At 40.4% G+C, this 26,810-nt stretch overlaps 1 protein-coding gene across 1 annotated transcript in view; it reads left to right on the plus strand.

Annotated features, from left to right (window-relative positions):
• CLVS2 (clavesin 2) overlaps positions 1-25,194 on the plus strand; it is a 106,840-nt gene extending 81,646 nt beyond the window's left edge. The window contains exon 5 of the mRNA XM_073627188.1: positions 9,388-25,194. Within this exon, the coding sequence (XP_073483289.1) occupies positions 9,388-9,478 (91 nt within the window). The 3' untranslated portion in view covers positions 9,479-25,194. The remainder of the gene's footprint in view (positions 1-9,387) is intronic.
• The last annotated feature ends 1,616 nt before the right edge of the window (positions 25,195-26,810 follow it).

Genomic DNA, 26,810 nt, shown 5'->3' on the forward strand with positions numbered 1-26,810 from the left:
AACTATTGGGAGTGGAAAATAAGGGAGGTGGAAAAGAGAGGGTCTGGAACAAATTAAAGCAGAACAATTTAAGCCTCACCTTTTAACCACTTCAGCCCCGGAAGAGTTTACCCCCTTCCTGACCAGAGAACTTTTTGCGATTCGGCACTGCGTCGCTTTAACTGACTATTGCGCGGTTGTGCGACGTGGCTCCCAAACAAAATTGGCATCCTTTTTTTCCCACAAATAGAGCTTTCTTTTGATGGTATTTGATTATGTCTGCGGTTTTTATTTTTTGCGCTATAAACAAAAAAAGAGCAACAATTTTGAAAAAAACGCATTATTTTTTGCTTTTTGCAATAATAAATATCCCCCAAAAATATATAAAAAAACATTTTTTTTCCTCAGTTTAGGCCGATACGTATTCTTCTATATATTTTTGTTAAAAAAAATCGCAATAAGCGTTTATTGATTGGTTTGCGCAAAAGTTATAGCGTTTACAAAATAGGGGATAGTTTTATGGCATTTTTATTTATTTATTTATTTTTTACTGGTAGTGGAGGCAATCAGCGATTTTTATCTTGACTGCGACATTATGGCGGACACGTCGGACAATTTTGGCGTGATTTTGGAACCATTCACATTTATACAGCGATCCATGCGATTAAAATCGCAATTGATTACTGTGTAAATGTGACTGGCAGTGAAGGGGTTAACCACTAGGGGGCAGGGAGGGGTTAAATGTATCCTAGGGATGTGTTCTAACTGTAGGGGGGATGGGTTAGCAGTGTCACTACACTGATCGCTGCTTCTGATGACAGGGAGCAGAAATCAGTGACACTGTCACTAGGCAGAACGGGGAGATGTTTGTTTACCTTAGCATCTCCCCGTTCTTCCTCTCCGTGAGGCGATCGCGGGTATTCCCGCGGCGATCTAGTCCGCGGGACCCGCGACCCGACTCACGGAGCTCCCAGCCGGCACGCGCGCGCCGCCGGCGGCACGCACGCAATGGCACAGCGGCAATTTCAAAAGGACTTACAGGTACGTCCTTTTGCCTAGCCGTGCCATTGTGCCGACGTCGGCAAGCAGTTAAAAGAAAACTGAAAGACATTGGAGTAAAGTGCTAGAATGCATCATATACTAGAACATTACAAAATACATACCTTAGAATGTCACTTCTGACAGGGCTTCCATCTTCACCCTACCATCCTTCCGGGTTCGAGTGCTCCGGCCGTCAAATTGGCCATGCCGCAATGACATCACTACGGTGCATGCGCACGGGAGTCAAAACTGCGGCACGGAGCTCTGAAGAGATGGCACAGGTATGCCGTCCCTTCAGAGCACATGCGCCAGTGATGTTGACGGCTGCATGTAGTGTAACTATATCTCCTAAACAGTACAAGTTTAGGAGATATTCACTGTACCTACAGGTAAACCTTATTATAGGGTTACCTGTATGTACAACTAAAAAAAGAGACTTTACTACCACTTTAATGAAGTAAAACTACGGGAGAAAATGGTGTCAGATAGAGGAGAGACTGATAGGGATGTGCAGACAAACATAGTAGGTTTAAAAAAGACTAAGGACTAGAGCCATGACAAAGCCTCCCACCATTCATCCTGGAGAAAGCATCATCCCACTGCTGCTCCTGAGGCACCACGTGGTTTCCAGTCTGTTCCGCTGCTTATCTACAGTGACCTGACCTGTCGGGTGAGGCTTCCCCTATGTCCACAGAGACCTGAATGCCCACTCCAAACATAGCTGGCTGTACTCATCTGGAGCATTTAGCCTGCATAGAAACCAGAGCCAGCCTGCAGAGGATCCAGATCCTGAGCCATCTCATGCATCTTTTAGGGATCCTACAGCTGCAAAGAGCAGAGTGTGCTCCTGCCTCAACACAGTAGGTCTGCAAAGGGGTTGGAGGAACTGCTTTCCTTCATTCACGTCAGCTGCAGGTACTCCCAGGCTTTTAGAGCCTGATTCCCGCTTGGCCCATAAGGCTCAGAGCCAAAGGTCAATTACCACCACCTTCCTTCTGCTTGAATGTGTGTTTTTTCTGGATGGGTTTATAAGCATTTCACCTCTCTGACCCTTGCATGCAGAGGACACCTGCCTTAGCCCACAGGCGAATCCCTTTTCCCTGGCACCTCTTTCAGTGTTTTCTTGAAATCTTACTTCTGTTCCTACATAAATTGTTGCAGCTTCTGTTGAGTTTCCCACGTCAGGGACCCAAGTCTGATTGAGGACTTGAGCTTTAGAGCTGCACCATTCCCAAGTTGTCCCTCTCTTCCTCAGAAGGATCCTCTGCTCTTGAGCTCTGTTAAACCCCTAGTTGTACAGGCTAGCTCCCAGCATTCCCCCTTTCAAAAGGGATTTCCTGTTCTGCAAGGGTATATAGAACCAGTCTTGGTGATCCTTTTCCTAATGCTCTGGCTCCTCAGCTTCCTTCAGAGGCACCTGATACCTCTCAGAGTAGTGGGTCTTGTATTTTACCTAGTGCCCATTCCTGATTGTGATAATAATGACAACTGGGCACCCCAAAAACTGTGTGAGAAGACACAGGGGAGTCATGCTGTTTGAAATTCATAAGTCAGCCATGACATTTTTTTAGCAGCAGTAACACCTTTCCAGACATGGCTGTAATACATTTCCTATACTAACTTTTTAGCTGCATCCCAAAGCATCTCTTATCAGTACATTGATTAACCAAATTGACCAACATCAAAACAAAGCATAGGGAACAGATAACATTTTGATTTAACCAATCTCAAACCCCATTAACAGAACTTAAAACAATCGACATCTGGCTTTAATATACACCATAAAACCTTCAAGTTTCCTGGCCACTCCTCAGATTTTATGAGGGGTCAGATCATTGCTGTCAACACCCTCTTCAGGGACCAGTAAAGAGAGAATGCATCAGCACTCAGGAACTCTCTGTTTCCATCAAAGACCAGCAGCCAAGATTTATGAAAGCAAACAGACCCACCTTACTTTGCTAAACTTACAGAACCCAGGACTTTTTCAAATAATTCACTCTTAAACTCTTTCTGTTTTTCTGTTGCATTATTGCCTGTGTTTTTTTAATACCCTTTTTCTGTAAATATTTTGTTTGAACTGTTTTACCTGTTTTGGTTAAACAATATTTTAAAATCATAAAATTATCTTTGATGCACTAACTCAGAACTTCATGAATTCTGTATCTTTAAAGGGCACTACTATATTGTAAATCTCTGGGTATTCCTGTCTGATGTGACAATGGGGGTTATTTACGAAAGGCAAATCCACTTTGCACTGAAAGTGCACTTGAAAGTGCACTGAAAGTGCACTTGGAAGTGCAGTGGCTCTAAATCTAAGGGGTAGATCTGAAATTAGTGGAAGCTCTGCTGATTTTATCATCCAATCATGGACAAGCTAAAATGCTGTTTTAGTTTCCTTGCATTTCCCCCTCGGATCTACAGCGACTTTACTTCCAAGTGCTCTTTCAGTGCACTTTCAAGTGCACTTGCAGTGCAAAGTGGATTTTCCTTTAGTAAATAACCCCCAATGCATATTACAGACATTTATTTCAAGTCATAAATATAATTTCTGATATTGTGAACATTGATATTTATGATAAAATAACTGGCGTCAGTGCACCAGATTAATCCCGAAATTAACTAAACCCAGAGATGATTACTCTCAGTCTGCTGGCACTTAGATTGTGGTCCTGCGAGCTGGAAAATCTTTGTGAACAGTGAGGCTGAGTGTGTCATTGTCATTGTATAAGTGACAGTAAGGTATGGTTTGGCCATCCATTTGTCACAAGTTGGTGAAGGTGGCCAGGGTCTAACACCGTGTCCGTCACACTGACATCACTATTGTGAAAAGCTCAGAAGATCTTGTCCAAAGAGGGTCATGTTTTTGGACCTTTTCACTTATAACTCTTCTATAGGGTTTTACAGATGTCTGTAAAGTAAGTAGCTACTGGTCCCATTTTGGCAAGACTTTGCATCTAAAACCCTCTAAAAAAGGTTGATTCCAGGTGTTCCTTGCTTTTTCCCTGATAGAGCTTTGGCAGGGAGTTGGGGAAACCCCCATTCAGAATGTTCTCTCTCTGCTCAGGAGAGGTGAGATTTTCACATCTGGGTGCTCGTCATCTACTGCAGGGCAGGCAGTACTCCCCTGGACTGTCAGCAGGTAAAACACTCTCAGGCCTTGCTGCAGTTTCAGCCTGTTGAGGAAAAGGTGCTTCTGAAGGATTTTGTTGGACCTGATTTTTTGGACCTAGGTCCTCGTTCTGTAGATGCTTAGCAGCCTTGTAAGGAAGGCTCCTCATAGGGAGTTGGGGAAACCCCCATCCAGAATGTTCTCTCTCTGCTCAGGAGAGGTGAGATTTTCACATCTGGGTGCTCGTCATCTTCTGCAGGGCAGACAGTACTCCCCTGGACTGTCAGCAGGTAAAACACTCTCAGGCCTTGCTGCAGTTTCAGCCTGTTGAGGAAAAGGTGCTTCTGAAGGATTTTGTTGGACCTGATTTTTTGGACCTAGGTCCTCGTTCTGTAGATGCTTAGCAGCCTTGTAAGGAAGGCTCCTCATATACCATCCCCTGCTCTACCTTTAGTCAGTTGAATGTTCTTAGCAGTGAGGCCAAGCTTCCTGCTTCTCTGATTATGGATGATTAATTGGACCAAGGCGGGTTAGATGATTCCTAAACCAATGTTCGATGTTCACGGTTAGGCAGGCCCTGCTGAGTTCTCCATGTGTTAAGTGGATACATTTATTTTCCTTTTTTTCATCTTCTTTTCTTTTGATTGCAGTCTGGTGTTGTGGTATACATTATCTCCTACTGCTCTGTTGGGATTACTATTTGACGCCTCTCCTGTTGAGTCTGGATGACTTTGTGCAACTGTACCCTGGATTTTTCTGGTGGCTTAAGGGGCATCTTTAAAACCTTATGCCGTGTACACATGGGCGGACTTTTCGACCGGACTGGTCCGACAGAACAAATCCGTCTGACAATCCGACCGTGTGTGGGGTTCATCGGATCTTCAGCGGACTTTTTCTGTCGAAAATCAGATGGACTTTAGATTTGAAACATGTTTCAAATCTTTCCGATGGACTCGGAAAGTTTGTCTGTATGCTAGTCCAACGGACAAAAAAGGACGCAAGGGCAGGTATTGGCTACTGGCTATGAACTTCCCTATTCTAGTCCCTTCGTACGTCATCACATTCATACCAACGGACTTTTGAACGGACTTTAGTCCATTCCTGTGTGGGCAAGTCCGTCGTAATTCCGTTGAAAGTCCATCGGAAAGACCGTCGGACGTTTGATGCTGAAAAATCCGCCCGTGTGTACACGACTTAAGGAGTTGATCTGCTGTGTCAATTCTCGCATTCTTGCATATCTCTTTAGCAAGATGGGTTGTCTGGCTAGAAAGCCTTTTCCCTGTTGGGAATTTGTATTCCCTGTATTCTTAGATTAGATTGGGTGCATAAGGCTTGATCCATTTTGTGTGACAGCTTGGTCTTTTTTTCAGTGGACCTTAGTTTTCTAAGGTTCCAATTAAAGAACTGTTCTTCTAGGGCTGTCTCAGTGTTTCTTCTTGTGGGTTTGTTCTTCCTTAACCATGCTTTTGGTTCATAACATCTTGCTGGTTCAGCCTCAGGTTTTTTTTGGTGAAATCATTGCCTTCGAGCAGTTCTCTCCTCTATTCTTGTCTTGTGCATGCGGTTGAATCCCTGTGGCCTCCCCCTGGTCGTTTGCAACTTCCGTTCTCTTGCAGAGGGTTTCATTTTATTTGGTCAGATTTAGATGTTGCTTCCTCAGGAAATTCTGAGTTGTGGAAAGTTTTTAGTTCCCTTGATGATTCATCAGTATATGTTGCTATCCCTCAGCTGGACTGTATTTGGACATCTTAACTGTATCTGAATCCCTGTATCCCTGAATGGAAGATAAAAATAAGAAAAATTAAGATTTTATTGTACTTACCTAAAATCTTTTTCTTTTAATACATTGAGGCATACATGTCTTTACCCTCTCTATTTTTTGCTATTGCCATTGGTACTGTTTTTGCACAAGATTGGGGCATGTTGGACAGAGGAGAGGTTATACAAAGGCTGGATGATTAATTTTTTTCTGTTTGCCTGTGTCCAAGGGGGCAGTATAACGCAACTGTATCTAAATTCCTGTATCTCTATATGTACTAAAAGAAAAACATTTTTACAGTGAGTACAATAATATCCTATTTTCTTGTTTGCATTTAGCAATCAATAGGAAATCAGAGAGCGTAAAAAAAAGAGAGAAAAAATGGATTCACGCATGGTTCACTGTAAGAGATGCAATGTAATGAAATTAATTGACTGCCCACTGACAATGTTGATATTATATTAAAGTAGAACTAAATGTAATCAGTAAGATCTAATATAAGCTGTAACAAGTTAGTTGTAGTATAAAGATTGTTTTCAGTCTTCTTAAATACACAGCTTTCATTAAATAGAATTTGGTGATCTTGCCATGGAGGTTAGGTACTTCCTTTATGGGTTGACAACTTTCCCCCTTTTGTGCTGATCCGCTGTTGTCTTAAAGCGGAGTTCTGCCAAAAAAAGAAATAAAAATAAAAGTCAGCAGCTACAAATACTGCAGCTGCTGACTTTTAAAATAAGGACACGTACCTGTCCAGGGTACCCGCGATGTCCTCACCCGAAGCCGACCTATCCCTCGGCTCCGGGTGCAGGCACTGGCATCTTTTGTGGCTTCACAGCCTGGTTCCCTACTGCACATGCGCGAGTTGCGCTGCACGTTCTGAATGGTCCCTGCTGTCTTTTGGGACCTGTGTGTCTCCCAGAAGACAGCGAGGGGGGCGGAGGAGGGGCCAGACATGGCGTAGTTCACCGCGGATGCTGCTACGCTCTTTCATTAGAAATGGGAGAAAATACCTGTATTAGACAGGTATCTGCTCCCTCCTGAAAGGTGCCAAATGTGACACCGGAGGAGGAACCGGATCAGCGGAAGTTCCATTTCTGGGTGGAACTCCGTTTTAACCACTCCGTTCACACCAGTGCGACTTCAGGTGATTTCCACATCACACCTGAAGTTGCACCTAATGTATTTTGTGGCTCTGTCTTAATAGTTGAGACTTGAAGTGTTGCATTTTGAAAAATGGTTAATGTATTACTTTTTTCCGACTTCAGTGCGATTTATCGGTAATAGACTGTAATGTTGATAGCATTGAAGTCGTGCTTGGGTCCATATCTGTGTGACTTTAAGCCAGTTTTCACTTTATTTTTAACCCTTTCCTAATGAATTACCTTTGGGTCTGGTATGGATTTTAACCCCACATCAAATTTAAAGAAAATGCAGTGGTCCCTCCCCAAATCCATGACCAAAAAACACTACAGCGCTGACACTGTGCCCATCCTTTAGTGATAAAATGTCATATACCAGGTTAAAAAAGAAGTAATCAAAGATACTTATTCCCGGAGGTATAGGAATAAACATGTCAATTGGTAGAAAATGGCTGACACTGTGGTACTGGCAAGGCTGCTTTCCTATGTGGGCTGGAAATCCACAATCTGTAAAATAGGAAGGGAAGGGAAGAAAGCGCCAAACCCGCGTAGTGTAGCACAATTTATTAAGAATTAAAATACCATATAAAACAAATGGAACTCACCAGAGGGTGAGGGGGAGAGAGAGGATGACAGTCCACAGTGTATTGTAATGGGCTGGGAGTTGTGTGGTAGTCCTTGGTGGAGAAGAAAGCTGACTGTGGTGGGGAGCAAGATGAGCCTGAAGTCCATGCAGGGAGACCGACGTTAGGCTGCCCTATGTGGCTGTGATGGTATACCCAGAAATTGGATGTCTGCCCAAAGACGATGTGTCCAGCTGGAGTAGTGAGGAGCTGTCAGTCCAAACGCTGTGTGAGCCAATCGGGGCATGTTTCGGAAGCTTTACTATGCCTCCTTCATCAGCCCCAAATCCATACCAGATCAGAAAGGCCTTTGAGCCATTTTTCACTTTTAACCATTTCCTAAATTGCCGGCAATTACTTGAGAAAAATACAGCGCGGGGGTCCTGCCCTATCTATACCAGGCCCTTTGGGTCTGGTGTGAATTGTAAGGGGAACACCATGCCAAAAAAAAATGGCATGGGGTTTCCTTCCAAAATTCATACCAGATCTGAATGGCATTGAAGTGGTACTGAAGTCGTGTTTAAATCGCTTTTAAATCAGACAAAATCACCACACACCATACAGTATAAACCAGGGCTTAATCAGGAAGCTGGACCAGAGAAAGGCTGTGAAAACAGTATTTTAGGGAAAATAGTGTGACAGTTCCTTATGAAACAGTGAGCATGAGTTACTAAAAGTGGAGAGCGCAAAATCTGGCAGAGCTCTGCATAGAAACCATTTAGCTTCCAGGTTTTTTTGTCAAAGCCTAAAGGGGTTGTAAAGGTAACTTTTTTTTTATTTTTAATTTCAAACATGTCTATACTTACCTACTCTGTGCAATGGAATCACACAGAGCAGCCAGGAACATCCTCTTATCGAGTCCCCTGCAGGTGCCTCTGGCCCCTCCTCTCTGGCCAGTGCTCCCATGGAAAGCCGCTTCCCATGGGGGCACGTGTGTGCATCGCTCCAAAGTCCCTCTGCTGCTTCCATTGGCACAGACAGAGGGACTTGGTGCCCTGCACCCTCGTCATTGGCTTTGATTGATAGCACTGGGAGCCAGTGGCTCTGATGTCCCAGCAAAGCAAAGCCAGCGAGACCCGGAAGTGAGGGGAGAAAAGATCTGCAGACGTGCATGGTGCTGGATCCAATGAGATCTCAGGTAAGTAAAAGGGGGCTTAGGGGGCGATGCTGACACCTAAACATTTTTTACCTTAATGCAAGGAATGCATTAAGGTAAAAAATGTTTAGACTTTACAACTACTTTAAGTTAGAAGCTGATTAGTTACCATGCTGCACCAGATTGTGCTCCCTCCAGTTTAAGTGACTTAACCCCATTGTGATTTAGCAAATGAAATATAATTTAGTTTTACATCTACTTTGAATGCATATTATGCATATATGTGCAATATGTAAAGGTTTGCATAACACACATTAAGGATGTTTATATATATATAGATATTGTGTTTCTTAATATGCCTAACTGCTGTCTTCTGCTCTGAAACAAGTGTCAGGTTTGCTATCCAATTGACAGTAGCTCTTTTTTGCCTAGCAACATGCATATGAATAGGAAAGAACTAGCAGGCACTGTGTAGAAACAGCATTTCGCTGCTTTTTCCAAGATATGAATATGTATCACTGCTGAAATGTTTTCCATTGCAGATTATAGACACATTACTGAAAGTCAAGACATTATCCCCAGGGCCTTTGAGAACATTGTGCTGATAGACTGAAAAACATTTCTTTTTTGTCTATTTGCAGATCTCAGTCAGTAGTGGATCCAGGGGTGTTAAAACACAATGACAAAAATGAAGATGACACGACACAGCAGCCTCTCCTGTCACTTGATTAGCAGACTGCGTTGTTGCAAGACTCGCAAAGGAGAAGAAGATTTTCTCTTAATAACTAAACCCTCTACTGGAATGTACCAACTGGAAATGTATCACATATGTTAATGTTGTAAAATGTATTCTTACAAAAGGGTTTCTCTTCTTTGCAAGTAATAAGAGGGCCACCAGTTAATGCGTTTACTCTGTAAGTGCCAACTCGTTTGTAAATAGAATCCAAAGTAATCTCTCTATTTAGAGTTATTGTTCTAAGTGCTCCGTTGAACACTTCTGTGAAAGAAAATGGATGAACACCACTGCGTAATTAAAATTATGTAATGTACAAAAAAAAAAGACTTACAATACAAAAAATATATTAATATAGTAGGATTCATTCTTTTATATAAAGCCATATAGCAGATACCACACTGCTTTTTATTCTGAATATTGAAAGAAGACATTTCAGTATGAAATTGCTTTACTCTAAACAGGAAACAGAAGGGGCTTTTGTGCCTCCAGTATTGAAGTATCAGGTTAGACTACAAGGCAATGCATGTTGGTTTTATTAAGGACAACAGAACAAAATATATCTGTACTGTGCCAAATTAATTTGTAATTGGGATTTGTGACGCTAGTTTCTTTTTTAAATAGTATTATTATTACAGCAAGCCAGAAAAAAATAGAGTGCGTTAAACCAGTGCCATCGAGTAGAAAATGTTTAGACGTGCTCTGAACTATTTTTGAGATCTCTCGTTTGTCTATCTGCACAGATGATCTTGTCAGATTAGTGCTTCTCAGTAACAGAATTATTGTATGTTCATGATAGTCATTTTTTCTTCAGTATTGTACATTGATTACTACGGGTTATTGTGTGATCACAGACAGCAAGCAAAAATCACTATTTAAATTTAGCATATCCGTTCAACTATTACTGTGGTTTAAGCTACGTCTTTGTGTTTCCATTAGTGTTTCCATCCACTTTTCTACACTGTTATTCACAAATTTGTAATTAAATATTACAACACAGAGTGTCGCTGCAGTTCTGCTATGTAGTCTTGTGTGCAAGGTACTTTTTTCCCATATCTATTGTATTTTCTGAATGACAACTACAGAAATAACTTCTGCTAATATAAAGGAATGAAAATACATTTACTTTAACAATGCAATGTTATTTCACAGTATTACAAAATTTTTTACATGATATTTTCACTATACAGCTTGTTCAAAGCTCATTGCACCCAATGTATAGTGGTATTTGGACATGCTGTTGGGTTGTAATGGCAAACTACATTTTCTTTAGGGTGCCTATCAACTGATGATCATTTTTTAAGTTTCGAGAAACTCGAGGTATGTGCACTGTGGTAGATCAGGTCATCCATCGTTTTTCAACATCACAGATATTTAGTTTGACAAGTGTATTCAAACAGATTGTGTAATAGGTAGTGCATGGTAAGAACATAGTACCTTATATGTATTTGTTATTTACAGTTTACCAAAATAATTAATGCTTATCCTACAAGGTAATGTGGCCACAAAGCCTCTTCATTTCTGTCTTATATTTAACAGAAAAAAAAAAAAAAAAACAACAACAAGCATTGGGCAGTATTCGTATGAGTGTCTCTGAAATGGAAAATCAGTGACAGAACTACTATCATTCTTGTTAGCATTAACAGGTATAGTGTTAGAAGACACCAACATCATTTTTTTTATTACGCACTTTCTTTGTGGTCCCATGAGTGCTGCCTGCCATCTATAACTGCATATATAATGTACTAGAATATGTACTTCAAGCAATTTGCATTATGTACTTTTCAAATTATCACTGGCTGCAAGCAAAGGAATGAGTGGAACAAAATGTGACCAAAAAAATAGACTGGATACATTGGAAAACAAGCTTGTAAACAAATATTATGTGATTCATTCTGGATTTTTAAAGGCTAAAGTCTTATTACTATGAGTTATGGTATCTTATATTTTTGTTTCATTTCCAATAAAAGTGGACCTAAAGAAAAAAAACAACAAAAAACAAAAAACTAATTTAGATCAACTGGTCCCCCTTAAGGCTGCAATTTCTATTGCGATCGATAATTAAGCCAAAATACCTACCCCTGACCTGGAGTTGGGCCCACTAGAGTCCCAGTGGCAGCTGCTTTACCAACTCTTCTATCTGTTAGGAAGGACTTGAGTTACTCGTGGCTCAAGGAACTGACTACCTTCCTCTGCCAATCAGTGTCTGCATCAAAAAATACATTTGTTCACCACAGAAAACTGAAGAAACATGGAAGCAGTAGGCTCTGAGTCTCAGGGGGATGCTACTCCAGGACAGACTTAAAGCGGAGTTCCACCCAAAAGTGGAACTTCCTCTTTAAGCACTCCTCGCCCCCTGACATGCCACATTTGGCATGTCATTTTTTTTGGGGAGGTGTGTGTACCCTTTTTTCGTGAGACTTCCTGTCCCACTTTCTGCTTCCTATCTTCAGCCGCCTAGGTGACTCCTCCTCTCGCCCTAGGTGGCCCCTCCCTGCTAGCAATCTTCTAAGGACTAAGGTCCCAGAAGATCGGCTGGCCAATAGGAGAGCGCAGAGCGACTTGTGCATGCGCATCCCGCCCGGCCATGAAGCCGTAAGCTGTCATGGCCGAGTGCCCACAGTTTCCATGACGGTGCAGAGGAGAGGAGGGGGAGAGGAGGTAGCCTCCGGGCGGCCACATCGCTGGACCATGGGGCAGGTAAGTGTCGGTTTATTAAAAGTCAGCAGCTATGCTTTTTGTAGCTGCTGACTTTTAATAAACTAAAAAATGGGTGGAACTCCGCTTTAAGAATATGGGTAGGTCAGGGGTCTCATTTTTGTAATGGTAGCCTAAAGGGAGACCAGTGGATCGAAAGCCTGTTTTTATATTCAGGTGCATTTTAGGAAATTTTGATCTTGTAAGCTTTCATCTCTAGGTTGTCATTAATATTTGTTCTTCATTGATTTTTAATATATACCCTACCAGCTCCTTATTTTGTCACCACATTTACACAGGTATCCAATTATACAGCACTTTTAAAGTATTATATATAGGCAGACTGAGACCACCACCAAGGTCTTTAATTCCCGAATACATGAAGTAAGCCCCAATAGCTAGATCATCCGATAAGTGCTTTCAGCTGTTTAGTGTAGTTAGTTACTGTATGTATTACTGTATGTTATGAGTTGTCATACATTAATGAGCAATGCAATGTGTTTTTGAAAGTGTAAATGTAGGAAATAAAATTAGAATATGAGGTTACTAAGTGCTTACTATATGGAGATGCAGCAAGAACATGCTGTTTTTATATAGCTGAAAACTCTTACTTGAAAGTATAAACTGTGCATCACGGTGGCTTAGTTTTGCTCTGCAGTACTGGGGTCCATGGTCAAATCACATTCAGGATATTATCTGCAGGAAGTCTGCATGTTCTTCCATGCCCTTCCTTCTCCCACATTCCAAAAAGGTTGAGTGGCACCTGTCCAAATTGTCCCTAGGATGTGTGTGCATGTATGCATGTGAAATATTAACCTTAGATTGTAAGCTCCTCAGGAGCAGGGACTGATGTGAATGTACAATATGTAAAGAGTTGTATGAATTGTTGGCAATATGCAATTATTTAGAATCAATAATTTTTCTGAATTATACTCTTGGTCTTTAGTGGAAACACTGCCATTGCAAAGTTGAAGGTGAATGGCAAGTGAAGCAATTTCATATTTTATTTGTAATTTTTTGAGGTTTTGAAAACATTTTTAATACACCGTATATCTATAAAATGTTGGCATAGCTTATATATGTGCCATGAATTTGGCATTAAAGGCAGTGTTATGTTAACTGAAATAATAAAGGCTTTGTGAAATGGCATAACATAACCCTTAAGATATTGATGTTGTCCAGAAATGCACTAATTATGATCAAAGCACATAGGCACGAACCATGATTAAATGTGCTTTGGCATTTAAATAACATACATCTATTTTATAGGGAACGTATGTTTGTGACAAATACATGGCCCTAATTATACCACCTACAACAACTCCTATTGTTGACACTGCTAGAAAATGTAATTCTCCTTTTTCATAGACAAACTATTGTCACTCAGTATGGTGCCCAATTTTGAATAATTTCATGCAAAGCAGGCCAGTTTTTTTTTTGTTTACCATATAGGTTCTTACTAACTGTTTTACAAAATGTGTTCTATTTTTTTAATCATCTTTATAAAGACTTAAAGCTGAACTCCAGACAAATTGTTATATACAGTTGAATTATCTGTGGGAGACATTTCACCTGCCAAACTATCTGTATTTCTATGAACCCAGACCTAAGTTTTACACAGTATTATACAGTTAGCATGGTGACCTAACTTTTCTCTATAAGAGCTAGCTTGATCACCTTCTCGACTCCCAGTATGTGAATAGACAGTGAAAAAGCAGCAAACTGATGAAGTCATCCATCAGTTCTCTAATCTTGTCAACATGTTCAATATCAATGCCAAGTCCAGGTACATGCCCCAGCTGGATTTCAAAATACTTTAATGATCTTTAATAAACATATTTGCAATGATTGTTGCTTTTTAAATCTGCCTAGGGTTCAGCTTTAAATCACTGTTTGACCTACTTATTCATTTCTATATATGTCTTAAAGTGATTTTAAAGTATTTTTTCTATAAAAATAACAAACATGTTATACTTACCTGCTCTATTGCAGTGGATTTGCACAGAGCAGCCCAGATCCTCCTCTTCTCGGCTCCCTCTTCTGTGCTCCTGGCCTCTCCCTCCTGTTAACTGCCTCCACAGCAAGAAGCTTGCTATGGGAACCCAAGCTGAGCTGCAGCTCCGTGTATCCATTCAGACACAGAGCAGTGATTTTGCCCCACCCCCTCTCTCTCCTAATTGATAGCAGCGGGAGCCAATGGCACCACTGCTGTGTCTCAGCCAATCAGGATGTAGAGTCCCGGACCGCTGAGACACTTGTGGACATCGCTGGACAGAGGTGCGGCTCAGGTAAGTATTGGGGGGACCGGGGGGGGTGGGGCTGGCTGCTGCACACAGAAGGCTTTTTATCTTAATGCATAGAATGCATTAAGATAAAAAAATCTTCTGACTTTACAACCCTTTTAAGGTGTCTAGGCTGATTATATATCCCTGTTTAGGTTTATTTGCAACAGGATCAATTAGGCCTGGATTTGTGGTCCACAAATACCTCAACTGAGAAGGCAAACCTTGTGGATGAGCACAGGCTACCCCTTCTTTAACCATAGTTATTGTTTATGGAAGCCTGAGGGACATTTTTATAAGAAATTATAATTTAGGTGCTAGAAAGTTGCATAAGAAATACCCACTTCTTTTCTTGTTGGTAGGTCATTAAAACCATAGATTTTAATTAATGTATTGTTAGAAGTGGGCATCCAACAATTTTTTGTCCTAGCAACAAGTCAGGAGTCAGAGAGTTTTTTAATTTCAATATTTCTTTATTGGTGTTTATCTTACTGTTAATACAGAGGAAAGAAATAAAAGGACATTTGGAATAACGGTTTCCTTATAGATCATATATGATGTTGCAAGTACATCAATAAACAATTTACATTCACACATCATGGGAGACTTCTGCTCGGTCTATTTATTGTATCTGCATTCGTCCTTAAAAAACGTTAGTGTTAAAACTTGGGGTTAGGGTGTGTAGAAAACGAGAGAAATATAAAACTATTAAAAAGTAGTTGCGTTTCAACAACATAACGCAAACAAACATTAACGCAACTCATCAACACAGTCAATGTAAGTAAGTCAGGTTTCCTGTTTGGTAATGGAGTAATAGAGAAAGTCTTGTACCATTCTGACCAAATCTTGTACCATTCTGACCAAATCTTGTACCATTCTGACCAAATCTTGTACCATTCTGACCAAATCTTGAGAGCTAGCCTTACGGTGCTTGCCTTGTGTGGAAGCAAACGGCATCTCATATGTGGCATGCGTGTGGGTTGTCGTTATTACCTCTTGGATAGGAGGAGCTTCCTGGTTTTTCCAGTGGCGTACTAGCACTAATCTTGCACTTAGGAGGATATGGATAGCTATGGTTCTGACTTCTATTGGCATGGATTCGATGTTTAATGACAGTGCTAGACCTGGTGATAAGGGTAATATTATCTTTAGAATTTGTGTGAGCAGTCAAAACACTGCTATCCAGAAATTGGCTATGACTGGACAAGACCATAGTATATGGTATAATGTGACCGACCTCCCTGCAGTTCCTCCAGCACATTGCAGTAGTATGTGGAGAGAATTTTGCAATTCTATAGGGAGTTAAGTACCATCTGAGTAAATTTTTTTGCGTCAGTTCCCATAGGTTCACGCTTTTTGTCACTGCATATGTGATGCTGAGTGCCTTTTGCCATTGGTCAGGGGTATATCTAATATTCATCTCGTTTACCCATGCCAGTATGTTGGATGTTTTAATGAATACATCCTTTTTGCTGAGCAGTTTGTAAAAGGATATACCTTTAATCTTAGTGTTGGGATTAGAGTAGAATTGGGTTATATTCCATGGTAGTGAAAGGACATTGTTTGTGTTGGAGTGAATGAAGAGGTTTATTTGTAAATAAGTATAGTGTTCACAGTTGGCTAAACCATACTCAATCTGTAAGGATCTAAAGGTTTTGGGTGCTGGCCCTATCATCAGGTCATCTACGTCTTTTATCCCTTTAGTCACCCATCTACTTACATTTAAGTTGGGTATGATAGTGGGTAGGCTTTGTAACGATACTGGGAATGCTGTTGTTTTGGATTCTTGGAAGAAGGTAGTTATGAGCGTATCCCAGGCCATAAGAGATGCTAGTACAGTAGGGGATAGTGATGTACTTTGTGGACTGTTACATTGGCTTGTGAGTAGGAGGTGATACAGATGTTTCCCTTGTGTTTGGGAACATTCTAAATCTTTCCATCTAGAATCTTTAGATAGAGGGAACCATGTTTTAAGTTGTGCTAAGATTGAGGCAGTATAGTAATCCTTGAGTATTACCATTCCTACTCCACCTGCCTTTCTATTAGTAACCAGTCTAGAGAAGGCGCATCTTGCCTTCTTTCCTTGCCATAAGTATCTATTAACTTCTGACTGGGCTGCTGTAAAAAAAGAGTTGGGTACAGGAATAGGGAGTGTTCTGAATAGATATATGAATTGGGGGAGGAGAATCATTTTAAAGGCTGCTAAACGATCTGACCAAGAGAGTTCCACTTTAGTTAGGTCATGGAGTTTTGAGCTTAGTTTACCTATAAATGAGGTGTAGTTGGCTTTAAATAGTTCTTCCGTTTTTGGTGTTAGGATAATGCCTAAATATTTTATGCCCACACTGTCCCATGTGTACGGATACAATTTTGTAAGTTTCTGTTGGATATTTGGAGGAACATTTAACCCAAGGATATAGGATTTAGTTTCATTCACCTTGTAATAGGAAAGGCGGTTAAACATTTTCAATGTATGGTGTACCGAAGCCAGGGAGTTTTCCACATCCGTGAGCAATAAGATGACGTCATCTGCAAATAATCTGATGGTGTGTGATGAATTGTGAATCTGAAAACCTGTGATGTGGGGATGGCTACAAATGTGACTCACCAGAGGCTCCATCAACAGGTTAAATATTAATGATGACAGTGGACATCCCTGACAGGTCCCATTCGTAATATTAAATGGGGTTGAAAGGGCTCCAGAGGTGTACACCTGGGCCGAAGGTTTGGTGTATAAAGCCATTATTGCTGAAAAAATTGGGCCTGCGAAGCCAAAAGCTGATAGCACCCTGGCCAAGTATCCCCAATGTATGCGATCAAATGCCTTATCCGCATCCAGTGCTAGAAGCAGAGAAGGCGTTCCATGCAGTTTAGCATCATGAATAATATTTATTAGGTGCCTGGTGGCATCTGAAGTCTGGCGTCTCTTGGTGGACCCTAATTGATCTGGGTGTATATGTTTAGGGAGAATGTCTATCAAACATAAAGCTATGAGTTTGGCATATAATTTTAGGTCATTGTTAAGGAGTGAAATAGGTCTGAAATTCTGTGGAGTGGATGGGTCCTTCCCTGGCTTAGGTAGTGTAATTATTAAGGCTTTAAGCAGTTCTGAAGGAAAATAGGAGGCAGCAGCAGTGTAATAAATGCAAACTAAATAGGGTGTTATGCCGCGTACACACGATCGGACTTTTCGACCGGACTTGTCCGACGGACGCTGACGGACCAAATCCGGCGGACAATCCGATCGTGTGTGGGCTTCACCGGACCTTCAGCAGACTTTTCCAGTTGCAAATCTGACGGACTTTAGATTTGGAAAATGTTTCAAATATGTACGTCGTAACTCTGCCAGACCCAGAAATCCACTCGTCTGTATGCTAGTCTGACGGACAAAAACCCACGCTAGGGCAGCTATTGGCTACTATCAACTTCCTTATTTTAGTCCGGTGTACATCATCACGTACGAATCCGTCGGACTTTTGTGTGATCGTGTGTAGGCAAGTCAGGTCATTAGAAAGTCTGTTGAAAGTCTGCCAAAAGTCCGTCGAAAGTCTGTCGAATGGGCTGTCGGACTTTTGTAGCTGAAAAGTCCGAACGTGTGTACATGGCATTAGGATCTGTTTGAAAGTTTTGTAGTATTCCCCTATAAATCCATCTGGTCCAGGGGATTTGTTGAGTGGTAGTGTGTCAAAAGCTTGGATTACTTTGGGAAAGTCAAAGGGTGAATTTAATTGTTGCAGTTGTTCTGCTGTTAACTGGGGAAGGGATAATTTGGTTAGACAATTTGTTATCAATTCAGGATTGGGATGGTTAAGTACGTGGATCTTTTTGTAGGTTTTATAAGGATCCATAATAGTGTCTGAAAGCATCCGCTATATCTTTAGGGTGGTAACGTTTATCTTTGGTGAGGGAGTGAATTATGTACGGGATTTTAGATTTGTACCTGCAGCCGCGAAGGCGTTGGGCCAAAACTTTCCCCGCTCTATTGCCATTGGCATAATAAGTCATTTTTAATCTTCTGTAGGACTTTTCAAAATTCTCCAGAAGATGTAACTCAGATCATGTCGGAGCTGTGTCAATTTGTGGGAGGTGGAGGGAGAAGGGTTCAGATTATTTTGAGTTTCTAAGTTGCTTTTGCTGCTGCCTCTTTACTCCTGCCCCTAATTTAATAAAGATTCCCTCATGAACGCTTTGTGGGCATTCCATAAGGCAAAATAGTCATTTACAGATGTTTCATGTTAGGTCTGTAAAATTTTCTGTCAAGTGTCTCTCCAGTGTCTTTTTGGTGTCTTCTCTATGAAGGAGAAGTGGATTAGCTCTCCATATTTGGATAGTGTCAGATGATAAGGAGTCCGCAATAGTTAGAACCACTGACGCATGATCCGACCATGTGATATTATTGATCTTTGTAGAGATTGTTCTTGTTAAGAGACCCTGGTCCACAAGAAAAAGGTCTATGCGGGAGTAGGACCAGTGAGGTGTGGAGAAAAAGCTGAAGTCTCTTTTACCAGCATGAAAGCAACGCCATGCATCAAATTGGCTATTGTGGTTTATTAGATTGAGGAGCGAAGGTCCCATATGAGTCGATGATGAGGTTGAGTCCATGGATTTGTCAGGGAGGAGATTCAAATCACCACAAATCAACAGGGATCCTCTTTGATGTGTATGTATTTACCTTAGCAGTTTGTTGAGGAAACAAATTTGATGGGAGTTAGGGGTATATATGTTGGCAATTGTATATGTGGTGGAATTAATGTTGCATATTAAGATTAGGTAACTTCCTTGTGGATCCTTGATTTCTTCATGGAGTCTGAATGACACTGTGTCCCTGATTGTGGTGAGGACACTTCTTTTCTTTGAATCTGCATTAGCAGTGAAGACATATGGAAAGTTCTTGTTGGAGCATTTGGGATGTGCCGTGTCACAGAAATGTGTTTCCTGTGCACACAGGACATCGCTTTTAAATTGTCGGGCTTCATTCCACATTGATTTCCTTTTAGCTGGGTGGTTGAGGCCCTTGGTATTAATAGATATAAATGTCAGCCCCATGTGGATAAAGTAGGAATGATAGACTGAGATGTCTTTCTTTAGTAATTTTGTTTGTTTGGAAGGAGCTCCCTCCAGTGGCCAAGGTTAAGATAGCTCTTCTTGTGTAACTTGTGTGTACAAGCATTGTTGGTAGTACTCACGCTTTGCAGCTTAATCTTTGTTGTATATAGAATATGGAATACTTTATCTGTATCTTTGTATTGAAACATAGGATTAGTCTGGTAGTGCCTCCGGTTTGAGTTCTGACCACATGGATTTCTCTGTGTGCGAAATCTAGGAAGTTTTTGCAGATTAATAGGAAAAGACTGTGGTGAAAAGGAAGGAATAACAGTAGTAAAAAAAAAAAAAAAGTCAATGTAAACAGTTGGTTTCCAGATTTGTGAAAATGCATAAACATTCTAGACTAACTGTCCAATTCCAGATATGGGTATTTTGTACCCGGATGCAGCACACTGCTGCTCAGATGTATTCTGAGGAGTAAGTTCGTGACGGAGAGAGATTCCTGTCTCCACAGGGTCTTAGTTGTTATGGTTTCTGCTTACCAGACTCATGCGTGTTTTTTAGAGTTTTTTGCAGTAACCATTCTCCACTCTGGTTCCATTGGTGGAACATTCCTGGGGAAGTTTGAGTTGCTGGCAGGTTCAAGGATGATTTGCCATTCCTTCAGTAAGGATAGGCCTTTTTACAGTGATTCCACTATGTGTGTGTTCCCATCCCTGGTGATGGTGATTTTTCTTAGGTACCCCCCACCTGTCCTTTATCCTGTGATTCCCGAGTGCTTTAGTGATAGTAGTAAGGCTCTTTTTCTTTTGCAGAGTGTACTGGGATAGATCTGCCATTTTTAATTTAATCCACTCCATCTCTTCCTCTTTCCCATCATGGGCATCTACTAGGTCATTTATTGTGGAGGCAAACTCCCCCATTTTGGTTTCAATATGATCCACCCTGGATTCTACTACTTGTATATCCTTATTAAAATTTTGCATACAGCTCATCATGTCAGCCTGGAGTGTGCTTCGCAGTGATAGGAAAATGTCCTTTAGTACAGTGTCCATTACAGGCTGATTCATGGTAGGGAATTCCTCAATGCAATCTGGCAGCTCCCTAGTGTCCCCCCCAGAATCAATGTCAGGTCCGGCCTCCGAACTGCATCTGGTGCCATCCATCCTGAATCTAGCTTTAGCGGGGCTGCCGGATTAAGGTGTGTTCGAGCAGGAGTTTTGGCTTTTGGAGATCCACTATTTCTGTTGCCAGATGCTGATTTGGATGAGAGGGAGTGAGTGTTATGGGACGGGGTAGAGAATGAGCTGGTGCCATCTTGCCTACCTCCATGCTGCCGCTGTGTGAAGTATTTAGTCAGCTTCTGTGGCTTTCTGTGCTTTTTCCGCTTCCTGGGCATTGTCATCGGGACATAGGGGTATCAGTCGCCCTTTTGGTGTGTTGTAAAAGTCTGCTGGAAAGTTGTTTTGTGCCGCTGTGAGTCCCTGTGTCTCGGAGCTACTCTCTCACACTGCCATCACAGTCCGTGGCCTGCCACGCCCCCGTTAGAGAGTTTGTAAGCAAAGGCTTTTTCGGGAAAAGGTAAACTTAGCCTTTAACTTAAACAGAGGTAAATAGTTCTTCCAAATATTTAAAATAGTAAATTGTAGTCATAAATCAGAATAGTTAAATAATTATGCCCAAGAAGAGCATTCTTTTTCATTTGGATGGGTATGAATGTTTTCAAATATTGTTGTATTAATGTGAATTGCTACATATTTTTTTATATAGTGCATGGTTATTTTTAGGTACATTGTATGAATGGAATCCTTCTTCATATGAATAAAGGGGCTAAGTTCTAAAACCTGTAAGAGAGGAAAGGTGGAAAAGTTACCTAATGAACCTGTCAGTTGGCTGCTGAACAGTAGGCTACTAACTTGAAGTCGAAAGGAAAAAAATGAATCAAAATACTTTAATTATTAGTTTACCTACCACATCAACTGAAGGCGGGTCATCAGGTTATAGCCTGGGATAGATGTCTGGATGCTTTGGTGATCCGGGGGGGGGTTGAAACTGAGCAAAGTGTGGACTATGAGGTATAAGGACATAACTGCTGAAAGAAAATAACCATTGCTGAGAGAAGCAACACATTTTTCCTCCAACTTTCATTTGTTCGTGTCTTAGTGTGTCATGTTTTTATGTCTTTGATTTAATAAGATATTATTTTGGCTTCTATTTAATGGATACATTTATTTGGCTAATTGCTTTGTTTAATTGTGAGTCACCTAAGGGCACAGTAGCCAGCATGCATAGAACATGATCAATATATTAAGAGCTACTGTCTACTGTGTGACAATAAAACACGCTCCAGAGAGACTGTAGGCCTTAGAGTGTAGCTATGGTAACAGAGTGATTCCTGCTGACGCTCCGATTCTGCAGTGCATTATAAATATTTCATGTAAGAAAATGTCTCTTTGCTTCCATCCTTAAGATAAAAAAAAAAAACATTGTCTGTTCTTTTGCTTGACTAACTAAAATTCATCTTCTTGAAAATCAATATAAATCTCTGTTCATATTGTCCTTGTGAAGCAAGACAATCTCAAGTGAAATATTAGCACCTTTGCCAAAGTACCATATGGCAAACCATTGTGAGATATCATTTGTGTATAAAACATGTTATAATATCATATCTCAGAGCAGAAATCCACTCTGTTTGTCTGTATGTCGTTTGCTAACTGCCATTTTATATCTCTGCCATATATTTTAAGAGAGAGGCATCTCACTTTATTAGTACCATGAAAAATGATGATTACCTTTGAGTGCCAAAACTATGACAAAGATTTTTTTTTTTATTATCTCTCTATGAAAAACAAACCATCGGTTCACTGGAAAGGAGTGATTGTATTCCAGACATTGTATAAAGGCTTGCTAGGAAAGCCAAAATTGCAAAACCCTTATGTCAAAGTATTCCCGTAGTCTTGTCCTGGAGTAATTCAGCTGCTAATTTTCACAAAAAATCTTAATTTTATTATTTGAGCTACTTAGGAGAAATCTGCATGGGGAAAAAAAAAACCATCTAGTCTTCTTTTTCTTTGCTTAAAGCATATAGTTCTCCTTTCTTGATATGTTAAGGTGGTTTATTTAATTTCATTTGGTGTTGTTTGCATGATTTTTTCTTTTTTGTCTGTATGTGAACATTATTTGTGTACTGTTGCTTTAATTTGTTTTATTTTCCTTTTTTCACAGTCTTTTTTTTTGTGAAAAAATGTAAAATAATATTGCTAATGAGAGACTGTTTTTGGCTCAAGATAGTTGAAAGAAGCTTTCATAAGCCTTGGGATCAGTGTTGCCAACCTACCCAAAATTTACTGGTATAGTTAAGTTTTTACTGGCATTTCTAAAAGTTACAAAATTACAGTTTTAAGTGCAAATTTCAGTATTTAGGCAGCAAACAAGTACAATATGTAATTAGCAATGTGATTAAGGCAAAAAAAAACATTTCTTATTTTATTTTTAATATAGTAAGTAAGTAGCTCAGGGACAGGACTCAGGAGGGAAAGAAATTAGATTGGGCAGGCACATACACATATGATATTGACTCTCACAGTGACACTGACAGCAGTGTGCAGCAGCACAGATGATGACACCTCACCGAGATGACACATCTCCCCCTGAGTCCGTGACAGTCTCTCTCCATGCCAGGTGGTCCCTTCAGTCCACTCCAGTCCAAACTGCACTGAACGTCTTGCCCCCGGCTTGCCTTGCTCCTGTCCAGCAGACCTGCACACAGGGCTCCGGCTGCTCTGCTCCCTGGCACCATGACATCACACAACAAGCTCAGGCACCGCCTACACCAGACCCCCCCCCCCCCCCCCCGCGCTGCCACCACCTGACCATACTGTAGCAGCCATTTGGATGGTCCTGGACAGCTCCAGACTGGACTGCATGCACAGTTCCAAGAAGAGCGTCACAGCCATATTTTTTACTGGCAACCTTTTCCTGTCACTGGCATATACTAGCAGGAGAAAAGAGACTGATTTTTACTGCCTGCCAGTAAGTATACTGATGGTTGGCAATACATTTTTATCAAAATTACATATTTTACCAAATTCTCCTGATTTTCACTGGAATTTAGGTAAATGAAAATAATCAATTTCTCTCAGCCATACACAGGACAGGGCATGACATGGTCTTTAGTGCATTCATGTAAGTGTATATATTGCCAGCTCATAGTGTTTATAAATTGTAGAGTTATTTTGGAATGAATCCGTACTACACTGGTAAGCATTATGTCTAATTCAGCATTTTAAAAGTTGGGCTTTAGGATAAAAGGAAGAAGATCAGGTGTGGAAAGAACCAAAAAGAGGCAAAGCCAACTGGAACAAACCTAACCTGGCCTTCAGTTGCAGTTGCTGATTACTTTACATAAGCACAAGATGAATATGTTGATAACAATTAAATGCATTCAACATTAATCAATGCTTTTTCAGAGTGAATGGAACTGTGTTTTCATCAGTTGTGTGAAAATGGAAAAGTCATTATTTCTATTAAATGTATTTAGTTATTACCAGTTTGTTCTTGCTTATTTAAATCAGGTCAGTCCAAGGGCCATGTGGGCTAAAGGCACTGAGGCTGGTGGAGGCAAAGCATGAAGTGAGGGCAGATGGAGAATATTGTAGGTCTGCCATAATCAGGATTAGTGTTGTCCCAGTGTTGTCCCATCATACAAAATGTTGTTAAAAAATATTTTTTGTTTTAAGTTGATAAATACCAAAAATTCATTTGAACACCATATAAACCCCTAAAATATATTCGAAACACTAGGAGAATATTTATGAAGCAGTGAAACTGACATTTGATAAACATTTGCTACAGGTGACTCTTGCAAGTGCATGTATTTTCTTTTTTTTTTTTTTTTGCAGCATTGCATTTTTATTAGGTATAAATCGATCCGCCGCACTCCCAGAGCAAAATAAACAAAACAAGGGGTAGATAACAAAAAGAGTAAATATGGGACATGGGTACAGCATAAAAGGTTGTCATTTAGCCTAGAAAGCACATCATAATGACATACAGGTAGAACAGAGTTTAAGGAAGATTGGTAATTCAATTGTGGCCAAGTGCATGTATTTTAATTGACAGGAAATGTTTAATGAAGTCCCATTCACTGCTTTATAAACATGCCTTTAATGTGTATTTGCAGTTTTTTTCCCAGTAGCAGACAACCTTTTCTTATTCCTTTTAGTAAAGATAACCTACACAAGGAACTCTTTGGTCCATTTCTTTATCTTATAAAATTAGTATGCATTATTTACTGTAGCAACAATGATGTGGTCTTGGTGATATTTAGGACATTTGGGAGCATAACAAAATTAATGTATCCTAAACATCCTTTACACTGACGAATGCCCATCACTGCTTTAACGGTTTTTACAGTCTGTAACGCGGTTTGCTGCAACCCTCTGTAGCAACATGACAAATTAGTTTCTGCTTTATTTTTTTCTTGACAATTGCTGTAACTCTTTATGTAAGATCTGACACATATGTGATGCTTGTGAATTGTTCCAACTTTAAAAAAAATATTTTTACAATCTTCCAATGACCTGTTTAAATATAACTGAAAAGAAGTGTTAGGATATAAATATATATTTTATTTTATTTGTATTTATTTAACTTATTTTACCAAGAATAAACTTATGAGCATTCTGCCAGTATATGTGTCATGAAATGTGTTTGCTGATCACCAGGTTGTAAATCCCAAGACAAAATGACCAAAGTAGCAACTATACAGCATAATGTATTTATTAAGGCAAAGAGTGATTTCCTCTATTAACTGCACACATCCACAGCAATCAAGCAGAAGTGGACTTTTTGGACACCTCCTAAAGAGAGGTGATCCTACAAATTGTTAGAGTGAAGAGAGTGATATTTTGCATTTGTGAGAGAGTGTGTATATTTTGTGTGGGTTTGGTGAGTGAAATGTCTGGCATGCTAGAAATATTGGGCTCTCAAAGACCAAGTGTAATTTTAGTGAAAGAAATTTAGTCTCTTTATATATAATGAAAAAATTCCATGTGTATAGTGAACATCCATCACCATTGTAAAATCAAGGCCTTGACACCACCTCAATGTGGAAAGAATGCAGGCTTACCAGCTTCACAGGACCTTGTAAAAGAACGGTCAACAGAGCATGTGGCCAAACAACCCGGACAGAGTCTTCCAGCAGTGTTCCTTTAGGGTCTGTTAAGAGGCAGATGTTTGAGCAGTAGTGATGGTTTCTGTATCATCCCCATAGACCATCCCCAAAGACATGGAAAAAATGCACATAGTGTAAACCAAAGTTTGCTAACAGTTAGTGTAACAGTGTTGTGCTCTGAGCCGGCAGATCCAAATCCTGTTCTTTAGTGATTCACTATAATGCTAATTTGAGTCCCACTGTGCCAATATCTCACAGCAGAGTTGATGCTTTTTCACTTTAGGACACCTTTTGAGTCAATTTTTTATTTCAAGCGCAGTTTCTTCTTAATTTTAAATGTCCAAATGCAATACCTGGTAATCTGTGAATGTATGAACTACAAGTCCCCCATCTGCCACTGCACCAATCAGACTTGTAGCTCTCAATAAAAGTGTGGTAATCAGCACACTTGTAGTCCATTGACACTTCCTGCAGCTTTCCAACTGAAAGCATGTACAGACGTATGGGCAAGAAGTTGGAGAGAAAAATCTACAGGAGACTGGCATTGCACCTAATATAAATATAATAAATGCACTTTTGTTTCTGCAAAAATATGCACATATATTATTTTTTTAAAGGAGAACTTAGCCTTTAATTTGGCTGTTGCCCAGGGAAGGTTTTTTTAAATAGATTTCCACAATTGTTTAGATTAAATTGAAATTAAGTAGGTTCAGTCCATCAGTTGTTTATTGCCCTCTTTGATGCCAGTGAGTACGTTTTCCCCTGGAAATATCCATTAGATTGATTGAAAATGGACATACTAAAGAATGTCAGCCACACCTTCAGTCACTGGGGACATGAAGAGGCTAGTAAACTGCACGCTACACATTGATGGGAGATGTCTCCAAAGAGAACTATGAAAAGAGGGGGTAAAACATTCCTAATGCCACATCCGCTGTACAGCACCTGGCTGTCTCCCAGGGGCACATATACTTTGTTCAACTTCTATGCAGTACATGCTAGTTTGGACTTTATCACATGCCACTAGCCCTGCTGAACTCTATTCAGGATTTCCTTTTCCTCTCTGGACCTTGGATTTTCCATTTGAAGTGCTCTGGTGGTCATTTTATTTTTGGACCGAAAATGCACACT

The sequence above is a fragment of the Aquarana catesbeiana genome, linkage group LG04, assembly GCF_042186555.1.
Source record: "Aquarana catesbeiana isolate 2022-GZ linkage group LG04, ASM4218655v1, whole genome shotgun sequence".
In the NCBI taxonomy this organism is placed as follows: Eukaryota; Metazoa; Chordata; class Amphibia; order Anura; family Ranidae; genus Aquarana; species Aquarana catesbeiana.